The following is a 20732-nucleotide window of genomic DNA, read 5'->3' as shown; positions in this document are numbered from 1 at the left end:
ATCCAACACTTCCAGGGATGGGGCACCCACAACTTCTCTGGGAAACCACCCTCATACTGAAGAATTTCATCCTAATGTCTCATCTAAATGCCCCCTCTTCCAGTTTAAAACCATTCCCCCTCATCCTATCACTCCATGCCCTCAAAAGTCCCTCTTCAGCTTTCCTGAAGCCCCTTCAGGTACTGGCAGCTGCTATAATGGGGTGTGGAGAGAAAACAGTGACAGGAAGCTCCATGCCCTGCTCCCTGGGTCCATCCTGGATGCTTTAACCCCTGCCCACCCTCCACTCCCACCCACCCTGCACCACTTCAGCTTTAGCTCTGCCCTTCTTCACCATCCCTCTCCCAGCCTGGTGACCAGTTCCCTGCCACCATCCCTGGCAACAGTGTTTAAGAACCTCACAGTGACTGTGACCTCACCATCCTCACCCAGTCCCCAGGGGACAGAAGGGATGGGGAAGCAAGAGCAACTACAACATCCTGGACAGGTTCCTTTGACCTCAGGCCCATCATAATGGACACCACACTATTGACTCAGCTTGGCTGGCTCCTCCTGATCTGGGCCAGTGGCCTCCTCCTGTTCCTGGCTGTCTGGGCTGAGAGGCAGTGCTGGTGTAAGCACTCCAGCAAACAGCACCAGGTAGGAGGAAGGCTCCCAGGGAGATCTTCCTGTAGAGACCACGCAGCCACAGGGCTCCTGGCCTCAGGGGAGTTGGGGCTGGCTGGGACCCACACACAGTGGGTCCCTGAGGTCACTGAGCCGATGCTGCTGTGCCCATAGGTCAGTCCCTGCAGCCTGTGGAGGTGTCTGACAGAAGCCCACGACCTAGGTGAGGCTCTTTGCCTGTGCTAGGGATAGCGTGCCCAGGTGGCCACAGTCACAGCCCCATGTCCATGAGTTGTGGGTTTCCTGCAGAACAAGCCCCATCCCAGGGCCCTGGGGGAGTCTGGTACCTCCTGTGTCATCAGCTGTCCCTGCTGTGTCCTTCCTGGCCAATGAGTCTTGCTGGGAGGAGGAACAAGGATGTGGGGCTGGTGTGTTTCTCCTGCTCCCAGAGGTGATGACTGCCCCACTCCCCAACCCCAGCATAGCTCCCTGGTGAGATATTCTCACTCTCCACACAGTGCCAGGATACTCCAGGGATCACACCAACCTCTGGGGCTCCTGCTGTCCCAGTTGCTGCCCAGAGCTGTCCCCTACCCACCCAAAACTGAGCTCCTCTCCATGGCACTGCTCTCAGCCTCTGCACCCCCCGGGCTCTGTTGCAGGCAAGAAGGCAGCACTGCATGGCTGTGAGGTGGAGATCTGTGATGGGCAGGGCAGGGCCCTGGGTCGGTTCCTGTGCCACGACCTGAGCTGTGTCCCTTGCAAAAAATTCATCCAGAAGAGGAGGCAGCATCTGCGTGAGGCACAACAAAACCCCAAGAGCACCCAGCACCCGAGCTGCCCTGCCTTGCGCCGCTGCAGGCGGCTGGGGGGACAGGGCAAGCGTAGGAAGCTCCTTGCACAGCACAGGGACCAAGCCCACAATTTGGCAGAAGCTCCAGGGACACTCCATCAAGCCACAGCTGACTCTGAAATCCAGCTTGGTAGCCAAGCTGAGCTGACAGAGCCACTGCCCTCAGAGCTGGAGAGAGATGTTGGCTACCACGCCAGTGCGGCCGCAGCCACCTACCCACCCACCCGAGCCAACCTGTGGCTGTCTGATGATGAACCCTCAGAATAAGCAGCACAGCCTGGAGACAATAAACTCACATTTCTGACCTTACCACACGTGTCAAACTTGCTTCATCAGCAAAAAAACCCCCTCAACCTCCTCAGTGTTTTTGCTGGTATCAGAGAGGGGTCACCCTGAAGGAGGTGGAGGATTCCAGCAACATCCCAAACAAGACACCCGACCAGTAGTGAGGAGAGAGAGGTTTCAGTACTAATCCCTGGGATTGTTCTGCATGGAGAAGACAAAGCTCCTGGGAGACCTATGAGCACCTTCCAGTGCCTGAAGGGGCTGCAGGGAATCTGGGGAGGGATTTTGGACAAGGGCCTGGAGTGACAGGGCAAGGGGTAATGGTTCCCACAGCCGATTGCTGCTCTCCTGCTCTACAGATAAAACACCAAACACTCAAGAAGCTGATGAGGCCTGAAAGGAAAAGGCTTCCTGAGCAAGTCTGATCCCATAGTCTCAGGTTTAACAACCAGAATCTTCAGATTTACAAGGAAACTGAGCGTGGCAGCTCCTTCCCTATCCCTACACAGCATCCGCAGCAATTTCTGGGACTCTGAAGAGCAGATAATTGTCCCCAGAAGCAGAATGGTTCTCCAGCCAGTACTGAGGTTTCTGAGCCCCTTTTTTTGAAGTGCAGGTTGTCACTTTTTTGACCACATCAGGGCATGTCTTGTGATTTGTCAGGGGCTTTGGAATAAACATGTTTTTTTAAAAAAATTTCCACTGTCACAGTTCAAGAGCGACAGGAGAAGCTGTGCAAGCATCTGCTGCTCTGCCCAAAACAGGTAAATAAACCCTGTTTGGCAGCAGAGGACTTCTGATCTTTGCAGATCACACATTTTATGGAAATAAAACATGATTGTAAGTGTCCTGTGCCATAGGTCAGGACATTGAACTCTGTAGGAAGCTCTTTTGCAGTACAGCTGCATGGGTGGTCTAACTTCTTCATTCTTTGAAATTTAAGTAGTCTTGGACAGGCTTATGTGCATTTTCTTAAGCTGAAGAAATATATTTCTTAAAAAAACTCAAAAATAAATCAAAAGAAACCCCCAGAAAATTCAGAAGATATTAAATCCTAGAGGAAAGCTCTGGCTGACTTTTGAACCCATGGCTGACAGCTGAGAATGGATCCAGCTTAAATTATTTCCACTGGTTTCACATTAAGAATGTGCATTTTTTTGCCACTAAGATGCAGGTTCCTGCAGGAAAGCCATCAGCCCTTTACACCCACACTGCAACCCCCAAAAAAGGCCACTAAGAAAGACATCCTTGACATTTTGGTTTTAGTAAGGAGTGGTGTACAAAGCCATACAAGTTATTTAACACCAGGCCCAATAGCTGGAGTGACATGCCCCAGGTCCAGCTCAAGCTGGAGAAGTTTATCACCCCAGCACAGAGCCTTGTAGCCAAGATACACAGATTGCTAGCCACAGGGGAGACTGCACAGCACTCCTCTCTGCACATCATTTTCACTTCACCTTTTGCCTGGGGTTGAAGCCCTGTTGGGAGTTATGGAGTCACAGAGACCTAAAGCACAGGCTGCAAACCTACAGTCTGCCAACACTGAGAAAAGCCAAGGTGTTCCCGGGCAATGGCCACCAAACCCATGACTGCAAAGCCTTCTTTTCCCCCCACTGACCATCATCTAGGAAATTAAGGAGAGCCACCAGCACAGTTGACATAAAAAATGTGTGGAAATTGAGTTGCATTGGTTTTGAAACACCTGATGCAAACTGTGGCTTGATTGTGCCTGCTGGCACAGCTGGCATTGCAGTTGGATTCTTGACATACTGGGTGAAAACACCTCAACTGATGGCCTCAAATGATGGCAAAGAAGCCTTCCCTCCAGTCAGCATCCCACAAAGGATGTGTTGCTCTTTTCTGCAGAAGCACTGTGGGCAATAAGGAGAGTTGGATTCTTGACATACTGGGTGAAAACACCTCAACTGATGGCCTCAAATGATGGCAGGGAAGCCTTCCCTCCAGTCAACATCCCACAAAGGATGTGCTGCTCTTTTCTGCAGGAGCACTGTGGGCAATAAGAAGGCACTAGCCCTAAGCACAGAAGAGTGTGTATCCAAGTGTGCCCACAGCTCCAATTCCCAGCATTCCTGCTCTAGGATATGTATCCAACATCTGTGTCCAAGGCTGAAGCTCTCATCTAAGCACATTTCTCTGTGCTTAGTGGAGAAAAACATTACCAGCTGAAGCCCTCTTCTCCTGTGATGGTGTCCTAAAGCTCTCAGCTCCTAAAGCTGAGACATCCAGTTGGCCTTTGGGAGGTGGACACTTTTAAGGAAGCCCAGAGAAGGAATTTCTGTACCAGAATCCAGCTTTCAGATGGCTGAAGTCACAGAAGATCAACCCAATTCCCAGAACTCCAGGGGATGCCAGAGGCAGAGATGTTATTGTCTTGTTAAAGCAGTTCTTATCTGTCTGATCCCTCTACTTAGGGCATTTTTAACTTCCTTGTTCCTCAGACTGTAGATTAAGGGGTTCAACAAGGGAGTGAGGATTCCATAGAGCATGGAAACTATCCTACCCTGAGCAGGGGAGTAGGTGGAGGAAGGCAGTGCATATGTGCCAATGGTAGTGCCATAGAAAAGGCACACTGCTGCCAAGTGAGACCCACAAGTGGAGAAAGCTTTGTGCCTGCTCTCAGGAGACTTCATGTGCAGGACAGCCAGGAGGATGTAGGTGTAGGAGATCAGAGTGACCACAAAAGCACTGCTCCCCAGAAGCCCAGCAACAAGAAGAATCACCATCTCCCTGCTGTAAGTGGGTGAGCAGGAGAGGGCCAGCACAGGGGGAATATCACAGTAATACTGCTCAATTGCATTAGACTCACAAAAAGGGAGTGTAAAAATCATAGAGGTGTGCAACAGGGAATTTAAGAATCCTACCACCCAGGTGCCAATGGCAAGGTGAGCACAGAGTTTCATGCTCATGATATTCATGTAGTGCAGTGGGTGACATATTGCAACGTATCGGTCGTAGGCCATGAGAGCCAGGAGAAAAATCTCTGTGCCTACAACATCAATGAGGAAAAACAACTGGAACATGCAGCCAGTGAATGAAATCACCCTGTTCTCCAGCAACAAGGCCTCCAGCATCTTAGGCACGGTGACAGTGGGACATAAGATGTCCAGTAAGGATAAGTTGCCAAGGAAGAAGTACATGGGGTTGTGCAGATGAGTGTCTGTGCTAATGGCAACAAGGATTGTGATGTTGCCTGCCAAGGTGGTTAAATAAATGAGCAAGAAGAGCACAAAGAGAAGAAAACAGACTTCTGGAGCATCAGAGAGGCCTACAAGAACAAATTCAGACACTGTTGATAAGTTGCCACTCTGTGTCTTATCATTCATTGTGGAAATGGTTGCAGAGGTTCACCTGGAAGAAAGAAGCTGTGATTTAGTCAAAATTGTATTTCTCTTCTGAAGAGTCTGTTTTGGTTTTTTTAATCTGTTTTGCAGTTTAAACACACCTGCATGTTTGTATTACCACACTGAAAATTTAATTTTTATTCACATAGACCTAAGGCAAAAGGCAAAGTATAAGTATTAAGCTTAATAGTGATTAATCAAAAAACCCTTTACTTCATGCAAGCCACTTTCTCAGACTGAAAAGCTAAAAGCTGAGGACAGAGACACCTCCTCTGAGGTGGGAGTTTGGCTGACACAGCCCTGAACAACCTGACAGGGCTTTGAAGGCATTCAGACTCTGAGCAAGGCAGGTGGAGTACAGATCTCTGGAAATCCTTTCAGCATAAATTATTTAGTGATAATAGCATCACCAAAAGGCTCTAGATCACTAGCAGAAGTAAAACCTAATTTTAAGCAAGTAATGCTACCACAGAAGAATTAAATCCTTGGTAATCAACAGAGAGGTAGCATACCCCAGTTGTATTTTGGTTTTATCCAGTGGGATATAAAAAGATCTATAATCTAGTATCCAAATAAAGCCTTCTCTCCTTCCTATAAATTGTATCCTATTTTTCCACAAGAGTATTAGGACCTTTAGCACCTAGCTGGACTTTTTCCACCTCCTCCTTTTAAAAGAAATCTAGGAAGACTTGGCATTGAAGGATCTTTCCATCTGCCCTGAGTTACTACCCTGATTACAACTCAGTACTCATGGTAATGATTTACCTGGTCATGCTATAGAGAGATAAAACAAAGTTTGGCTCCAGCATCTCTGTTTGCAGCCTGGAATTAGATTGTCAGATGGTGTGACTATTGTTATACTCTCATTTGTAAAAAATGCAGATAAATTAAATCAGAAGACTCTGATATCCTGTCTGATGAAAGATCAGCTGTTATCTCCAGTGCTCACAGAAGCTTGCTTCAAGCTTGAGAAGGACTAAAGTCAGAGCCCAAACTACCATAAGAAATATCTTGGGTGGCAGAAATAAAAGGCACAAAGTGCTTGAAATAATAGCATCACTTGTTCTCAAAATGAGGAACTTACTCAGGTGAAGCACAGCAGAAATTTAACACAGAAATACTCACTGCCACAAAGAGCAACTACTGGTAATATATGGTCATCTGTATCTCCACAAAATGTGACTATCCTTTATCCTTTTTCTTCTTTCTACTGCTGCTCAGAATATCTACAAAAAATATTTCACTGTAGAGTCAGGAACATCAATCTGTTAAGGAAGTGATGGGTCCAGATTTAGGAGCATAAGAATCTTCACACAGGCAAAAATTCAGGCTTGACTGCAAGGAGAAGCAGCTCTGGAGGTTTTATAAACATGAGAGGCTGTACCTGGGGAGGAGTCTCTCTGAAGCTTTTTTGGATGCCACTTTTATCACATGAGGCTTTCTTTCAGCATTTTGTCAGAGGGGTGACCTTTCTTCCCCCTGAATTCTTTGATTCTCCATGACTTCTGTGTTGCCTGTTTTAAAGGGCTGTGGTTTGGTACTTGAGACTACTCCCAGGAAAAGGATATAGATGGTGTTATTCTCCCTAGGTGCTGCCATTCCCTTTCAGGTACCACTCCAGGTTACTGAAGATTTACATCTCACAAGAGTCCAGTGTGCCAATTCCTTTAAATTCAAGCACAGCCTTAAAATAGCTTGATCAAAAATTATTTCCAAACCAATTTGTTTTGCTCTGGAGCCTGAAGTCACATTACACATATTGGGTGAAAATAAATTTAGCAACAGGACATACCTTGGATGAGGGCAGTGGTAACAGTGTCTGTGCAGGGTAAAGAGCAGAATTTGAGCCACTGCTGTGGGGTGTTTGTAGAGGTGTTGTAAGGGCAGCTAGGACAGCATCACGTGCCTTCCTTGTTGGTTTTATGGGCCATCTCTACTTCTTGTAGAGGAGCAACCTTCTCCTTTTGGATGGGCCCTACAGGAATGACAGAAGATAAACCACTTGTGAAATCCATGCAGATGTGTACCCTGGCTTAAGAGGGAATATAAACTACCAGCACTACTTGGAAGAGCTGACAAATCTTCCCCTCTGCTTCCAGAAAACATCCATGGATTATGCAGTGACTTATGGGTGCACTGCTTTCCCTCTGACCCCTTCCCTTCCCAGGATAACCTGCTCATAGTTGCTGCTGCTAACCAGAATGATGTTGTCTGTCAGTCATTCCTAAAGCCTGGTTGCTGTTTGTAGTGTGTGGCTCCTACAAAATTAAAACTTCTGCATATGTGGCAGAAGATCTGTTGGAGATCTCCAAGGGTTACAAAGCACAGACCTATCCTGCTGTGGCTGGAATAAACAGACATGGTCCAGAGCTTCTCTGGTGGCCCTAGGACCAGACATTCCACTTCCCATGGAGTTTTGCAGGGAAGAATGGACCTGAAGTTTTCTTTAATAAGCCCAGATGCCACAAAGAGAGACAATCAAGAGCTCAATCTCACCCAGAGCTGTGAGAACAACTAGGACTGTCCCCTTCCATCTTCCTGCTCTGATTTCATGCCACTTCCACTGCCTGACAGGGTCCCACCTCTTGGTTGAGCAGCCACAAGAGGGCAACACTTGATGCAAAATCTCAGCTTCAAAGCACACTGCCACCAACACCACCACCCCTCAGGGTCAGACAATCCAAACCATTTTATTTTGACGAGTTGTGGGATTCCCAAGCTTTGTCAAGTCTTGAGCTCTCTAGCTAGGGATGCTAAGCATGAGCTCACAGACTTCGTTGCTAAAATGCTCTTTTTTCTTTTTTTTCTAGTGACCCTCTTGTGTTTCAGACATGGGGATAAACCCATTTCAGGTAATTCTGATGTCTTCATGCTCAACAGGGGACAATCCCACACTGCAACTCACACTGTAGGTAGGCCCCACACTCACTATCAGGTTCCCTGACAATGTCTTCTCTTCCAAAACTACATTTGGGATTTTATTCAAAACTTTGTTCCAGGTTCTGGTAAGAGGGAGGAGCCAGAAGTTTGCAGAGCAGAAGCCCTGAGACAACTCTGGATGAGCCTTCTCTTTGCCAGGAACCATTTCTGAGTTTAATTTTTGCACCTCACAAAAGGGATATTTGAAACCAGCTCTATCCAAGCAGCTTTAGAGCTGTGCAATGTAGATGATCTTCTTGACCCCCAGTCCTTAAAGAAAATTTTAGTCCAGGCTCTCTTCAGTTTTATTGGGATTTAACAAAAGTACACCAGAGATCCTGGCAGTTTGCAGAGGACCTTTTCTCTTTTTTTTTTTACCTTTGAGACACCTCTTTCACTGCCTCCCAGCTGAGGGCAATAATCAAACCTGAGCATAAGCTCAGAGAGCTGCTAATTTCCAGCAGAGAAAGAACTTGAGATTTTAATGATGCACAGTGGAGCCAATTTAAACACCCTTACAAACTCACCTGCCAAGTTGCACCTCTGCAATTTGTCAGGCACCAACTTTTTAACAGCATCTACTGAGGCCTTATTAAAAACCATCCCAAGCTGTTTCCTGGAGAGAGAAAAATCAATTCTATTAAATTGTTTATCATGAGACACAAGCTCCCAAACCTACGTGGTGTTTGTCTTCCTTGTCAAAATCAGTGATTTTTTTTTTCCAAGTCAATACATGCAATTATCTGCATAGTGTTTCCTTTCTACTTTGAAGGTCCATGAGTTTTCCCTCCTCTTACCACCTTTGCCCAGTGTCCAGCTGAGCTGCTCCAGTTTTCCATCACAGCCACCTCTGCTCTTTCAGCCTGTCCTCATCCCCATGCCCACAAGATGTCCTTGAGAGAGCTGCATTCCTCTTTATTTTCACTTGATAAACCTTGCCTGCTTTAAGACTGGCATGAGAGACACTCACACAGAATTATTTACAGAACAACCACTTACATTTCAGTGTATTTTTTTTTTCTTCTCCATTTGTCATGGTCCTCTATCTTTTAAAAAACATTCCTGGATTTACTATTTCTCCTGTAGCATCCAGTGCCAAGTGCAGCACAATGCAAGCACCAAGAAACCATTCATAATGGATGTACCCAGTTTCTGTGGCTTTGGGGAGGCCAACAAACACTTTGCAGCCCAATTTCACTGAGAGGATCCAGGTAGCAGGGACTGACATACAGCAGGAGAGCTCAAAACTAATGAAATATCCCAGAAATATCTAAACCTGGAGTTGTGAAGAGGTTGCCCACCACCTCCTCAAGCTTTGACATACTTGGCCAGGGGCCACTTACACTCTGCAGTCCTCTGCTGGCAGCTCTGACCTTTTTCTGGACACAGCTCTTGGTTATCTCAGACACAAGTTTACTCCAGCAGCTTCTATCAGGCTGAAGGTGTTGATGCCCCTGATTTATACCTGCTGAACAAATGAAGCAAATCAAATTAACATCAGCTGAATAACAGGGCCAGGCTCTGACTTACTGATTTACAACACCTGAAGCCTTCTCCAGCATTTTGAGGATTTTTCCTCAGTTGAAACATACCCTAATTGACCTGTTCCTCTCTATATGATTTTACTTACTTGCTTGTGTGAGATTAGGACCATTTTATGAATAGCTTAAAACCCCCCTGCATCCCTGTTTTTGTAGGGTTTTTGTAAAGAAAACCCTATAAACAAAATCTCCAGTGTTTCACTTCCCTGTAGCATCAGTGTCTGCTTTTAGGTACTCCTGACACCCTGTGGCAAAGCCCAGAAATAGCAGGTCAAGAGAGGGAGAAAATTATCCTGGATTTATTTCCTTGAAAATTCTGATCCCACACAAGTGAAACTGTTAAGGAAGTTTCGTTTTTTTCCAGAATTTATTTTAAATATGATCATTTTCCCATACCTCCATAATGAGAAGAGCTTCTGTGTTGAAGATACTTAACTTTGTGATATTTATTGTTTAGGTTGTTGATAATGTTTTGTGTTTTACTGTATTGAATGCTGTATTGTTGCATTAAACATTAATGTGGTGACAGCAAGATATAACACATTCCTTTCAAGTAGTTGAGTCTGGTGTTAGGTACAAGCTTCAGCCACAGCTGTCCTAAATTATTCCAAATGATGGATAAGCACGTTGATTTATCTCACCCAAACCTTCACCAGGAGTCCATTGGTCTCAGCAGCCTAAACTTTAAAATAAAAACCCAAAACCATTTCTTAAGCACTGTTCATCTTCTCTTAGATAAGACATGGTCATATCCTAGGGTCCACAGATCTTTGTTTAGTAGAAGGAAGGTCAGACAGGCAATGCAAGTGAAGGTGATTGCTTCTGAGATCAGGTACCCTACAGCTAAAGTGTAGGAAACAAAACCCCACACTTTGTCCTTAAAATTGGGGAATCAGAGTGACTGAACATAAACATAATCCCTCTGCTCTCTACTGTATCCTGAAATATTGACTGGGTCCAGTATAACCATGCTACTCTGTTGGGCTAAGGCAGAAAGATCTTTGGAGTTTAATACATACTAAGGTAAAAATAAAAGAATAAATTAAAAAAAACCCCACTATACCCAACTAATTCTTGCTTTTTGCAAGAGGAAATTCAACAGTTACACCGTTTTGTAGGAAATTCGTGTTCTTCAGGTCTTAGCAATTAGTGGTGAAAGACCTGCTTGGTATTTCCAGTTTCTCCTTGGCAACAGACAGCAAATCATTCTGTCACAGCCACTGTTCCATCCTGCCAGAGCAGTGGATTTCAACACAGGCAGAGCTGATTGCTTTCCGAGTTGGGAAATAACCTCAGAGGACATTTCAGAAGTTCTTGTCTGAGCCAAGCTGTGTAACTGCCTGGCAGTGTCTCAGATAAGGACTGGGTTACTTGCCTGATTTCCCCACTGACCTTTGATTCCTTGATGTTTCTAAATACACATCAAAGTTCCATTTTTAACCTAACCACTGGTTTTCTCTTTTTTTTTTTTTGGAGCTGCTTTTTAATGTTTTTGCAGTGCTGGGAGTTACCATATCCTAATTCCACATTATCCCAAAATGATGCTTTGCTAAATTTAAGCCCAGTTTTAAATACAAACTGATTTTGGCTCTGCTATTTCAGATGGTTCAGAAAATGCCTAAGAAGAAGCAGTCCAAAACCTAAGAAACACTCTAAAAATTAAGAAACCTCAAGGCAGTCTCACTTTGGACAGCACAGTCTGGTTTTTCCACACATCTGATGATTTCAGAGCTGAAGGAGAGGAGATTATTTTCTTTCACAGACAAGTCAGGAAGAGGAGTCACTGATTCTCCAGAAGTCCTTTCTAACCCCATTTTTGTGGTAACAGTGGGTAATATCTTAAGAAGGGATCTGAAATGTTCTTTAATATGTAGTAAGCACATGCCATGGCAGAGAAATGGCCATGGCAGAGAAATGGCCGTGGTGATGGGAAGGGCCCATCCATTTCTATGAGAAACAGAGAAACATCATGGCAAAAAACTGTAGAAAAGCAAAGAGAAGAGAGTGAGGGGGGGGAAATGACACTGACAGAGATCTCAGTTGTTCAAATCTTTCTGATTTGTAGTTCAGGGAGAAATTATCCATGCCTTAAAGATGTCTCCACTTTTCTTAACAAACTGTAACATGTTCTGCTGTGTAATGGTAGTTTATTCTTCACAAGCAAAGTTCAAAGGCTGCTCAACCTTTCCCATCATGCAGATCCAGTGCTTAAATAACTGTTGTTTAGACTTATATCCCACAGCATAATTCCTTCTTCTTCAGAATTTCATCCCAAACTGAGCTCTCCCCAAGCAAAACTCCTAATTCACTCACTGATCACAAGGGTCACTCTGTGCTCAAGAATCTGCCCCTCCTTACTTCTCTTTGAGAGTGCAGAGAAGGATGTTCTAATTGTCATCAATCAGAGAAGTTCTAATTGTCATCAGAAACTGCAAATATTATTGCAAAATTACGTGAATGGTAAAAACCTTCAAAATATCTCAGCTGTCCTGCAGCAGGAAAAAGTCCACAGGTGAACTAAGGGGACCCAAAAAACAGCTAAGAAGATCAATGAAATCTATAGGTCTGAAGAAACCAAGGTCAGGTAAATTCCTTAACTGGAAATAACCATTGTTTGGGTTTCAGATATTGCCCTACATGCCCCTTTCCTGTGCCCTGGGATCTCCCATTAATCTGCAGGAAAGTAACTCCAGGTTTGCTGCAAACCCAGCTTGTCTCAGGAGACTCTGCAGCTCTTCCACAACTTCCACATGGATGCCTTGACCTCGTTATTCCTCAGGGTGTAGATGAGGGGGTTCATCACTGGGCAGATCACAGTGTAGATCACACAGATGTGCTTGTCAGAGGGGGAGGGAGAAAAGGGCCAGAGGTAGATGAAGATGCAGGGGACAAAGAAGAGGGTGACAACCAGCACGTGTGAGCCACAGGTGGAGAGGGCCTTCCAGTGCCCCTCAGTGAAACGGACCCTGATTGTGACCAGGATGAAGGTGTAGGATGTGACCAGCACCAGGAAGCAAAGCAGGGAGATGAAGCCACTGTTGGAAGCCATGAGCCACTCGGTGACGTAGACGTCCGTGCAGGCGAGACGAATGACAGGGGTCACGTCACAGAAGAAGTTGTCAATCTTGTTAGGGCCACAGAAAGGGAGCTGGATTGTGAGCAGGGTCTGGACAATGGAGTGGAGGAAGCCCCCTGCCCAGCAGGCAGACACCAGGACCCAGCACACTTGCCTGTTCATAAGGGCTGTGTAGTGCAGGGGTTTGCAGATGGCAGCGTAGCGGTCGTACGCCATCACCGTCAGGAGGAACATCTCTGAGGCCCCAGCAAAGTGGAGGAAAAAAAGCTGAGCCACACAGGCTTCAAAGGCAATGCTCTTCCTCTGAAAGAGGAGGTCCACCAGCAGCCTGGGAGAGGTGATAGAGGTGCAGCAGATATCTATGAAGGACAAATGGCAGAGGAGGAAGTACATGGGTGAGGACAGCTTGGGGTCACTCCTGACTGTCACAATGATGAGGAGGTTTCCCAGCAAAACCATGGCATAGGCCAGGAAGAAGAAGGTGAAGTAGAGGACTTGTAGCTCCCTTTTATCAGAAAGCCCAAGGAGGATGAATTCAGTCACCTGGGAGGAGTTTCCCAGTGCCATTGCTTCAGCTGGGGCTCCCATAGCACAGGTGTGGAGTTGAAGTCATGGGGCTGACCAGGATGAGACAGGGATGTGCTCCAGCTCCAGGGCACCTGGATGATGAGAGCAGGATACATTTACTGCTGTTCTGCCTGCTACACAAAGCACAGTGTCACATCATAACTCATGGTGAGCAGTGTTTGCAAAGAGCACTGTCCACCTCTCTCCTTCTGCCTTCCAACTCCCTTTTCAAGTTTCTGGCCCCTCCACACTGACCCTCATCCCTCAGCTCTCTCTGTTTTTCTGCATAGTGGTTGATGTGGCAAAGTTTGTGCTCCCCTCGTGTCAGGAATCACATCCTGCTCTCACAGGAGAAGAGCCATGAATTCTGGAAAAATGTCACACTGTCCTTTTACCTGCTGGGAGTGCCAGGATGGAAGCAAATGCTGTGTCTGCAATACAGAGCCATTCCATGTTCTGCTCCTACTTGCATTCCTCTAAACTGACAGGAAGGTTCTCCAGTTAGCTTCACCACTCTGAAACTAGAAATACATGCACAGAAAGCAGGTCTGGGAGGTTTTTCACTGGCATTCCTCTCCATTGAGGAACAGCAGCTCTTTAGTATCTGGGGTGCTCTTGCTGGTAGCAGAATATGCTCTCCTGAAAAAAAAGTGTGTTTTCTGACTCAGCAGAAGCTGAAAAACTCTGCACAGTTGCTCTACCTTTTTGTGGCTCAGACTTTTTTGAAGTTCTTCAGTAGAGAAATCCACTCACTGTCTTGTGGAGGTTAAAATAAGACCAGCAAAGATCTGCTCAACTTCAGTTACAAACATAACAGGAAATTCTTCATCTCCTCATTTCTGTCTAAGAGTTTTTAATGCAGCAAAGGAGATAATTACTAAGAAAGCAGTGTCTGTTGTTCATTTATGCCTCTGTTGCCTTCTACTAATAGCCTTTTACTTCCCTCAGGTCCTGCTCTACTCCTTACCACTTTCTTGTAGTTCTCAAACACTCTTTTTCTTTCCCATCAACAGAATTGACTTCAGGCAGAATTTGGAATATAGGTCTGCAAATCTCATCACTAGTTTAGAAATGATCCTGATTTTTTTCCTCTCTGTCTCTCCCAAGAGCTCAGCATTCTCCCAGAGCCAGCCCAGCTGCAGAGGTGTGAGCTGTCTGTAGTGATCCCTGGTGTTGTGTCACCCAGAGCCCTGCAGAACTGACACCACAGCTTGAGCACAACACTCCCTGCACAGTGGATTAAGAGGAATAAACACCTTAAAGGTGTGACTCAGTTTACCTGGATCATTACACCACAATGAGATGACTTGGACCACAGCAGACAGACCATCTGAACTTCAGGATAAATGGAGAGCAGAGACCTGCCCCAAGCTACATGTCTACCCTGCAACCAGCACTCAACAAAGCTGCCTGGAAGGATCCAAAGGAGAAAAATGTCACAATAGTATTTAAATTTGGCTGTATATTTTTCAACAGATTATTAAACCTTTCTCTCTGCCTTTCACATAAACAACGACAACCACACAAGGGTGCTTTAATATGCCATGGCTGATACAAAGAGCATAAGAGGAAGAAAAGGTTACTACTGTACCCAGTGAGGAAATGTTGATACAACATGAACTTTCAAGTCCCAACTCCACAGCATTTGTTATCTGAAAACATTTTCAGTCATTCACTCCAAGTTTCTTTCAAGTTATCAGTCAGATCAGGGCATTTTTTCACTCTTCTTCCTGCTTGTAATTACCATATCCTTGTTCTTTTCTAAAGTTAATAGTTGCATAGAAATTTGTTTCAGGTTTTCAGACAACTTTTTCTGTTCCTGACAGGCAACAGGCAAATTTCACTGTGATGATATCAATGTCCCATTTTTTCCTTTAGGCAGAAAGAGCCAATAAGGCAACACCTCCACAGCTTTCTGAACTGACCTCTGTGTTTTCTGCATCTTCTTCCTCCCTTAAGTCATCCCAGTACAACCTATAAATACTCCTGTAATGTACTGGGTGCTAAACAGAAGTGAAAAGTAAGTTTTCTGCTAATGGAGTTGGACCTGTGAGATCATTACCAAACTCCAAACATCTACCCAAGGGCCTTATTAAACAATTTGGGTTGCTGGGTCCCTTGGTGTGCAATTTATGACAATTTATGCTACCTGTTTGGGAGGTGAAAGGAGTAACCTCTTCCAGCAGGGAAAATCTAGATAGGAATCTTGGTGACTACACACCTTGTTTTTCTCCCTAGCAGCAGGGAAGATAAACCTTCCTCTCTTGTCAGGCATTGCTCCCTCTTTCTTGTCCTTTTCTATCTGGAAATATGGAGAAATTTGTTGAATTAGCAATTTTTAAAATTTTACTACTTTGTAGTAATGAGGACTTGTTGCTGTATTTCATTTCCAGGTGTGGTCAATTACTATTTTAAGGACATCCAGTTCCCCTCCTTCCCCTCCCAAAATATTAGTGCCAAGAGAAGTTTTTTAGAAAATTCATGTCTTGACTACAGTCCATCACTTTGCAGCAGAAGAGCATTGCCCACAGTCATAAGATTCTTGGGGCATTTCTATGTCAACCAAATGAAAATGTCAACCAAACAAAAATGTTCTTATTAAGAAGATGAGGAACATTTCCCCCATTGACCTAAGAACTTGGTTGTGTTTCAGTGTGAAGAAATCTTTAATCTCCTACTTCCAGTGAGTTACCAACCCCTGAGATAAGATCAGAGCAATAGCTCTGGAGTGTGCTGACCAAAACATGCAACAACCCCATGGGGAGCTCCAGGCTGGGCACAGAGGGGCAGAAAGGGACCTGGGAGTCTGGATTGCCAGGAAGCTGAAGAGGAGCCAGCAGTGTGCCCAGGTGGCCAAGAAGGCCAATGGCATCCTGGGCTGGCTCAGGAACAGCGTGGCCAGCAGGTCCAGGGAAGGGATTCTGCCCCTGTGCTCAGCTCTGGTGAGGCCACAGCTTGAGTCCTGTGTCCAGTTCTGGGCCCCTCAGCTCAGGAAGGAGATTGAGGTGCTCGAGCAGGTCCAGAGAAGAGCAAGGAGGCTGTGAAGGGATCCAGCAGAATTGCTGTGAGGAAGGGCTGAGGGAGCTGGGGGTGTTGAGGCTGGAGAAGAGGAGGCTCAGGGGAGACCTCATCACTCTCTACAACTCCCTGAAAGGAGGTTGGAGCCAGGAGGGGGTTGGGCTCTTTTCCCAGGCAACTCTCAGCAAGACAAGAGGGCAGGGTCTCAAGTTGTGCCAGGGGAGGTTTAGGTTGGAGATGAGAAAGAATTTCTTTCTGGAGAGGGTGATCAGGCATTGGAATGGGCTGCCCAGGGAAGTAGTGGATTCTCCGTGTCTGGAGATCTTTCCAAAGAGCCTGGATGTGGCACTGAGTGCCATGGGCTGGGAGCCACAGGGGGAGTGGATCAAGGGTTGGAGCTGATGAGCTCTGAGGTCCCTTCCAACCCAGCCCATTCTAGGATTCTATGAAATTTCACTCAGTGTCTAAGTAAAGCTCTGAAAATTCTTCTGATTATTCCACTGCTCAGGCAGTGTCTATGGTCTTTAACCATGCTTGGGTTGCTGCTCTGATAGATTATGAACAAACTCAAGGGTCTTGGAAAGGTGTTAGTCCTTTAAATGGGACTGAGCCAAGCAAAAATAGCCATAATTTGAAGTTTATTGTAAAGGAGGTTTTTTTGGAGCTGGATATTAATTTGCAGCTCTTATACTTGTTATCACAGACAACTTAGATTTGAGGAACCAGGGGCAGGAAGGGGAATATAGAACTTTCATCAGAATGTGCCAAATAAGTGAAAATTGGGGACATTCAGACTCAGCATTGCTGGAAAGCTTTTAGCCCAGTGAGCTTTTAGATCATGGTACTGACACTGAGGTTGCTCTGCTTGGAAAACATTTTTAATATTTACATATTGCTGTTTATTTCCTTGCTGGTGTTTCAGTACAATTTATTACCCCTCCCTGTCTTGCAGAGCCATACTACAACCTCCTGCTTCTCTCATGGTCCTGTTTTACCATGAAATGAGCACAGTCCCTCAGTTGTAGACACATCCTGTTAGCACATCAAAATATGTGAGATGAAAGCTGTCAGTGCTGTGTCCTACTCAAAGGTTTGTTTATTCTTGGAAGCTTGGTGCCACCATCACTTCTTTGTGCAGAAATGAAGGAGCTGCTACTCTCCAGAGCTTTTAGGAGCTAGGAGGAAACAACAACTTTTCAAAATACTTGGTTGTTTTTTCCTAGTGCCTGGAGAAGCCTGGATAAATCCCTAAGATACAGCTATGAGGAAAATGTCTCAACATTACTCACATTGCTCAGGTTTGGCAGCTGACAACAACCCCACATAAAACCTTCAGTTTAGTCAGCTGAAAAGCTGTGCTGAAACCACAGCAGCATTACTGGAAAGTCTCTCCTGAACACTTCTCTTTCCTTTTCCCTGGTTTCCTGAGCTCACGTCATCTTACAGACACACACTGTGTTGCTTCATTCCCCTCTCCCCTCCACTTCTCTGCTCCACAAAGTTTTCATGGCATTTTTCATCTCTTTATTTCGGAGGGTGTAGATCAAGGGATTGAGCATGGGTGTGATGATGGTGTAGAAGACAGACACCACCTTGTCTGCTGAGAAGGTGGCAGAAGGGCGCAGATAGATGAAAATGCAGGGCCCAAAGAACAGAACTACAACAGTGATGTGGGAGGAACACGTGTAGAGTGCTTTGAGACACCCTTCAGAAGTGTGAGTCCTCAAAGAAACCAAGATGACAGCATAGGACACAACAAGGACAACAAAAGAGCTGAGGGAAATCACACCACTGTTGGCAGCCACGGTGACCCCAATGGTGTAGGTGTCAGTGCAAGCCAGCTGCAGCAAAGGGTGAACATCACAGAAGAAGTGGTCAATCTCATTGGGCCCACAAAAAGGGAGCTGAATGATCAGCAGGGTTTGCACCACTGAGTGCACCAACCCTCCCAGCCAAGAAGCTGCCACCAGCCAGCCACAGACAGGCTTGTTCACAATAGTTGTGTAATGGAGAGGCTTGCAGATAGCAATGCAACGATCGTAGGCCATCACTGTCAGAAGGAAAATCTCAGTGCACCCAAAGAAGTGGCCCACAAACACCTGAGCTATGCAGCCCCAAAATGAGATGGTCTTCTTCTCAACAAGGAGGTGATAAATGAGGTTGGGAGCTGTGACAGTAGAGTAAGCAATATCCACAAAAGACAAGTAGCTCAGGAAGAAGTACATGGGAGAGTTCAGCTGTTCACTTGTCTTTATAGTCATGATGATAACCAGGTTTCCAAGAATGATAGTGCCATACAAGACTAAAAATAAGAAGAAGAACACTTTGGCTACTGCCTTATCTTGTGTCAGTCCATGGAGGATGAACTCTGTCACGTTGTTGTTGTTCTCCATAGACACTATGAAGACAGGACCTGAAGTATAGAAAAGAGACACCAAGTAGGGCACTGGGCATGGGACAGTCTCAGTACACATGCATACTGACCACTGGTATGTTAAACATTAAGCATATATCCATTTAAAGTCAAAGCTCCCCTCCAGAAATAACAGGTGACACCCAAAACCAAATGTATCATAAGCTCAGATTATTCATTTGAGGAGGGTGGTAGAAATAATACCCCCAAGAATCCTAATTCTCACCTTTGCCTCTTTTCAAAAAGAAGACAAAGTACCAGGTCCCCTTCAGACCCACTTTTACCCTATAACTTTGATTTGGAAACAAAAGTTGACCAGAAGAGACAAAGTGGCTATAATTCAAGTCCCAACATTTTGATCATGGCCTGAGGAAGGTCTTTGTACAAGCAGTGACTCTACTTTTCAGTCCTCTAAGAGGACTAAGGACTAAGCTAAAGGACAGCAACAAAGCTGCTCCTTTTAATCTTTCTGACTGAGATAAACCTGAGGAAGTTCAGTCACAGAAAGAGCTGGCCTGTGTTTTCTTGGTCCACCTTTGTTATAGCACCTGAATGAACTAATCTTGAGCTAATTTCCAGTAATGGTGCATTAAAAGAGGTTTGCATACCTCACCCAAGTCCTGGATTTAGTGTGGAACACCTCATAAATACACCTGTAGTGGCACTGGTGTGACATCTGCATGCCTGCTGTCCCTCCTTTACTCACAAACATCCATGGATTCACCTTTGCAGCATCCCCAGGCAGTGCACAAGTATCACTGGTGTTCACATTCCTCATGAGGACAGAGGTGGCAAATTATAAGACCTTGTCTGAATTCTATCTGACAATCACAGGGCACTCAGTTCTTTCTCTGAGATATCTGCCTCACCTTCTTGCTACTAGGGAGGCAGAGGAAAGGCTCTTAAGTGTCTCCATCCCTGTCTCCATGCTTCTCAATGAGCATAGGGAGAGCACTGTGGGGAAGACAAAATGTGTGTTGTGGCATGGGATGTGCTGTCATCAACTCCTGAGTCCTCTCTGTAAAACTGACAACATCCTTTGGACACATCTGTCTGGAAATGGCATCTAACTGGGGGGGAAAAAAAGAGCAAATAAGACACCGACGAAAATGAAGGCTGAAAAATCAGTCACTGGGTTTTTGAATTCCTAAAATGGACCTCCCAAAAGTCACTCACCAGAAGTGCCTTGAAGGATTTCAGTTATGCTTGGACAAAACAAAGCATAATATCAGAAAACTTACTCTGTTCATATTTGCCAGTCCCCAGGAGTTCACCTGCATTTCCTCCTCTGGTGACCTCCTCTGACCACCTGAGGTGGTTTCAGCAGAATGTCCCAGCTCCAAGTTGCTGCTTAGATGTAGTGAGAGCAGCCCTGCCAGATCTGAAACCCCCAGCACCTGAAAAGAAGAGCCTGACCCTCTGCCTGCACTGCTCATCCTGCAAAGAACACCTTCCCAGAGCACCTGCAAGAACAATCATCTCTCACAAGATGGAGAAACTGGAGCAGAAATATTTAAAGTAGATCACACAGCAGAAGCACAAGACTGCCAAGAGTAATGAGATCCCAAAGGCACACCAAGTTTTGTCAGAAATCATCAGTAGACAAGGAGCTAAAAATGGGATAGTTATTAGGGTAGTCTCTGAAGAGTGCTGTTGGAGTGTGGTCATCTAGAGTGTGACATTGCCCAGGGGTTTGCTGGTTTGCTTGTTTGCTGGCTGGCATTTCATGCTCTGCAAATAAATAGGCTTTGTTTACCATTGGGCAGGTATTTCTTCTGGAAGTATTTTTGGCTTAAATTAGCATCACATCTTTCAAGGTTTACATTCCCCTTATCTTTGCAATCAAAGATTTTTGAAGTAAAGGCACAGGACATTTTTGTAAGTTCTGTTTTCTGTCCTAGGTGACTATTTCTCATATGCTTTTTTTTTTTTTTTTTCCTTATTAACTTGTTCTTCCCATAGCATGTTGATAGCATAAGAAATATCACAACTGTGCTCCAGACTGCTACCTCTCAGACAACTGCTGTACAAATTTGAAACAAGGAGTAAAAAAGGAAATTATTCAAATATTTAAAAGGTTTGTGGTCAGTCC

At 45.3% G+C, this 20732-nt stretch overlaps 3 protein-coding genes across 3 annotated transcripts; all 3 read right to left on the bottom strand.

Annotated features, from left to right (window-relative positions):
• Positions 1-964: 964 nt before the first annotated feature.
• On the bottom strand, positions 965-5088 carry LOC103532548 (olfactory receptor 1019). The gene is made up of 2 exons (XM_008498323.2): positions 4173-5088; positions 965-1005 (listed from the first exon to the last, which is right to left on the bottom strand). The coding sequence occupies exons 1-2, from the start codon at positions 5086-5088 to the stop codon at positions 965-967; spliced, it is 957 nt and encodes a 318-aa protein (XP_008496545.2).
• Positions 5089-12282: 7194 nt separating this feature from the next.
• Positions 12283-13230, bottom strand: LOC103532531 (olfactory receptor 1509). The gene has a single exon (XM_008498307.2). The coding sequence runs from the start codon at positions 13228-13230 to the stop codon at positions 12283-12285; it is 948 nt and encodes a 315-aa protein (XP_008496529.2).
• Positions 13231-17690: 4460 nt separating this feature from the next.
• LOC103532549 (olfactory receptor 4S2) lies at positions 17691-18632 on the bottom strand. Its single transcript, XM_008498324.2, has one exon. The coding sequence runs from the start codon at positions 18618-18620 to the stop codon at positions 17691-17693; it is 930 nt and encodes a 309-aa protein (XP_008496546.1). The 5' UTR covers positions 18621-18632.
• Between the last annotated feature and the right edge of the window lie 2100 nt (positions 18633-20732).

The sequence above is a fragment of the Calypte anna genome, chromosome 5 (assembly GCF_003957555.1).
Source record: "Calypte anna isolate BGI_N300 chromosome 5, bCalAnn1_v1.p, whole genome shotgun sequence".
NCBI lineage: Eukaryota > Metazoa > Chordata > Aves > Apodiformes > Trochilidae > Calypte > Calypte anna.
Note: the sequence above shows the minus strand (reverse complement) of the source record. Positions and strands in the feature narration are given on the sequence as shown.

Excerpts from the sequence above, each read along its gene's own strand:
- LOC103532549 (XM_008498324.2), bottom strand. The coding sequence starts at position 18,620 with ATGGAGAACAACAACAACGTGACAGAGTTCATCCTCCATGGACTGACA.
- LOC103532531 (XM_008498307.2), bottom strand. The coding sequence starts at position 13,230 with ATGGGAGCCCCAGCTGAAGCAATGGCACTGGGAAACTCCTCCCAGGTG.
- LOC103532548 (XM_008498323.2), bottom strand. The coding sequence starts at position 5,088 with ATGAATGATAAGACACAGAGTGGCAACTTATCAACAGTGTCTGAATTT. Across the intron at positions 1,006-4,172 it reads GGAAGTTAAAAATGCCCTAA|CAAGACTCATTGGCCAGGAA; the intron begins GTAGAGGGATCA and ends TCCTCCTCCCAG.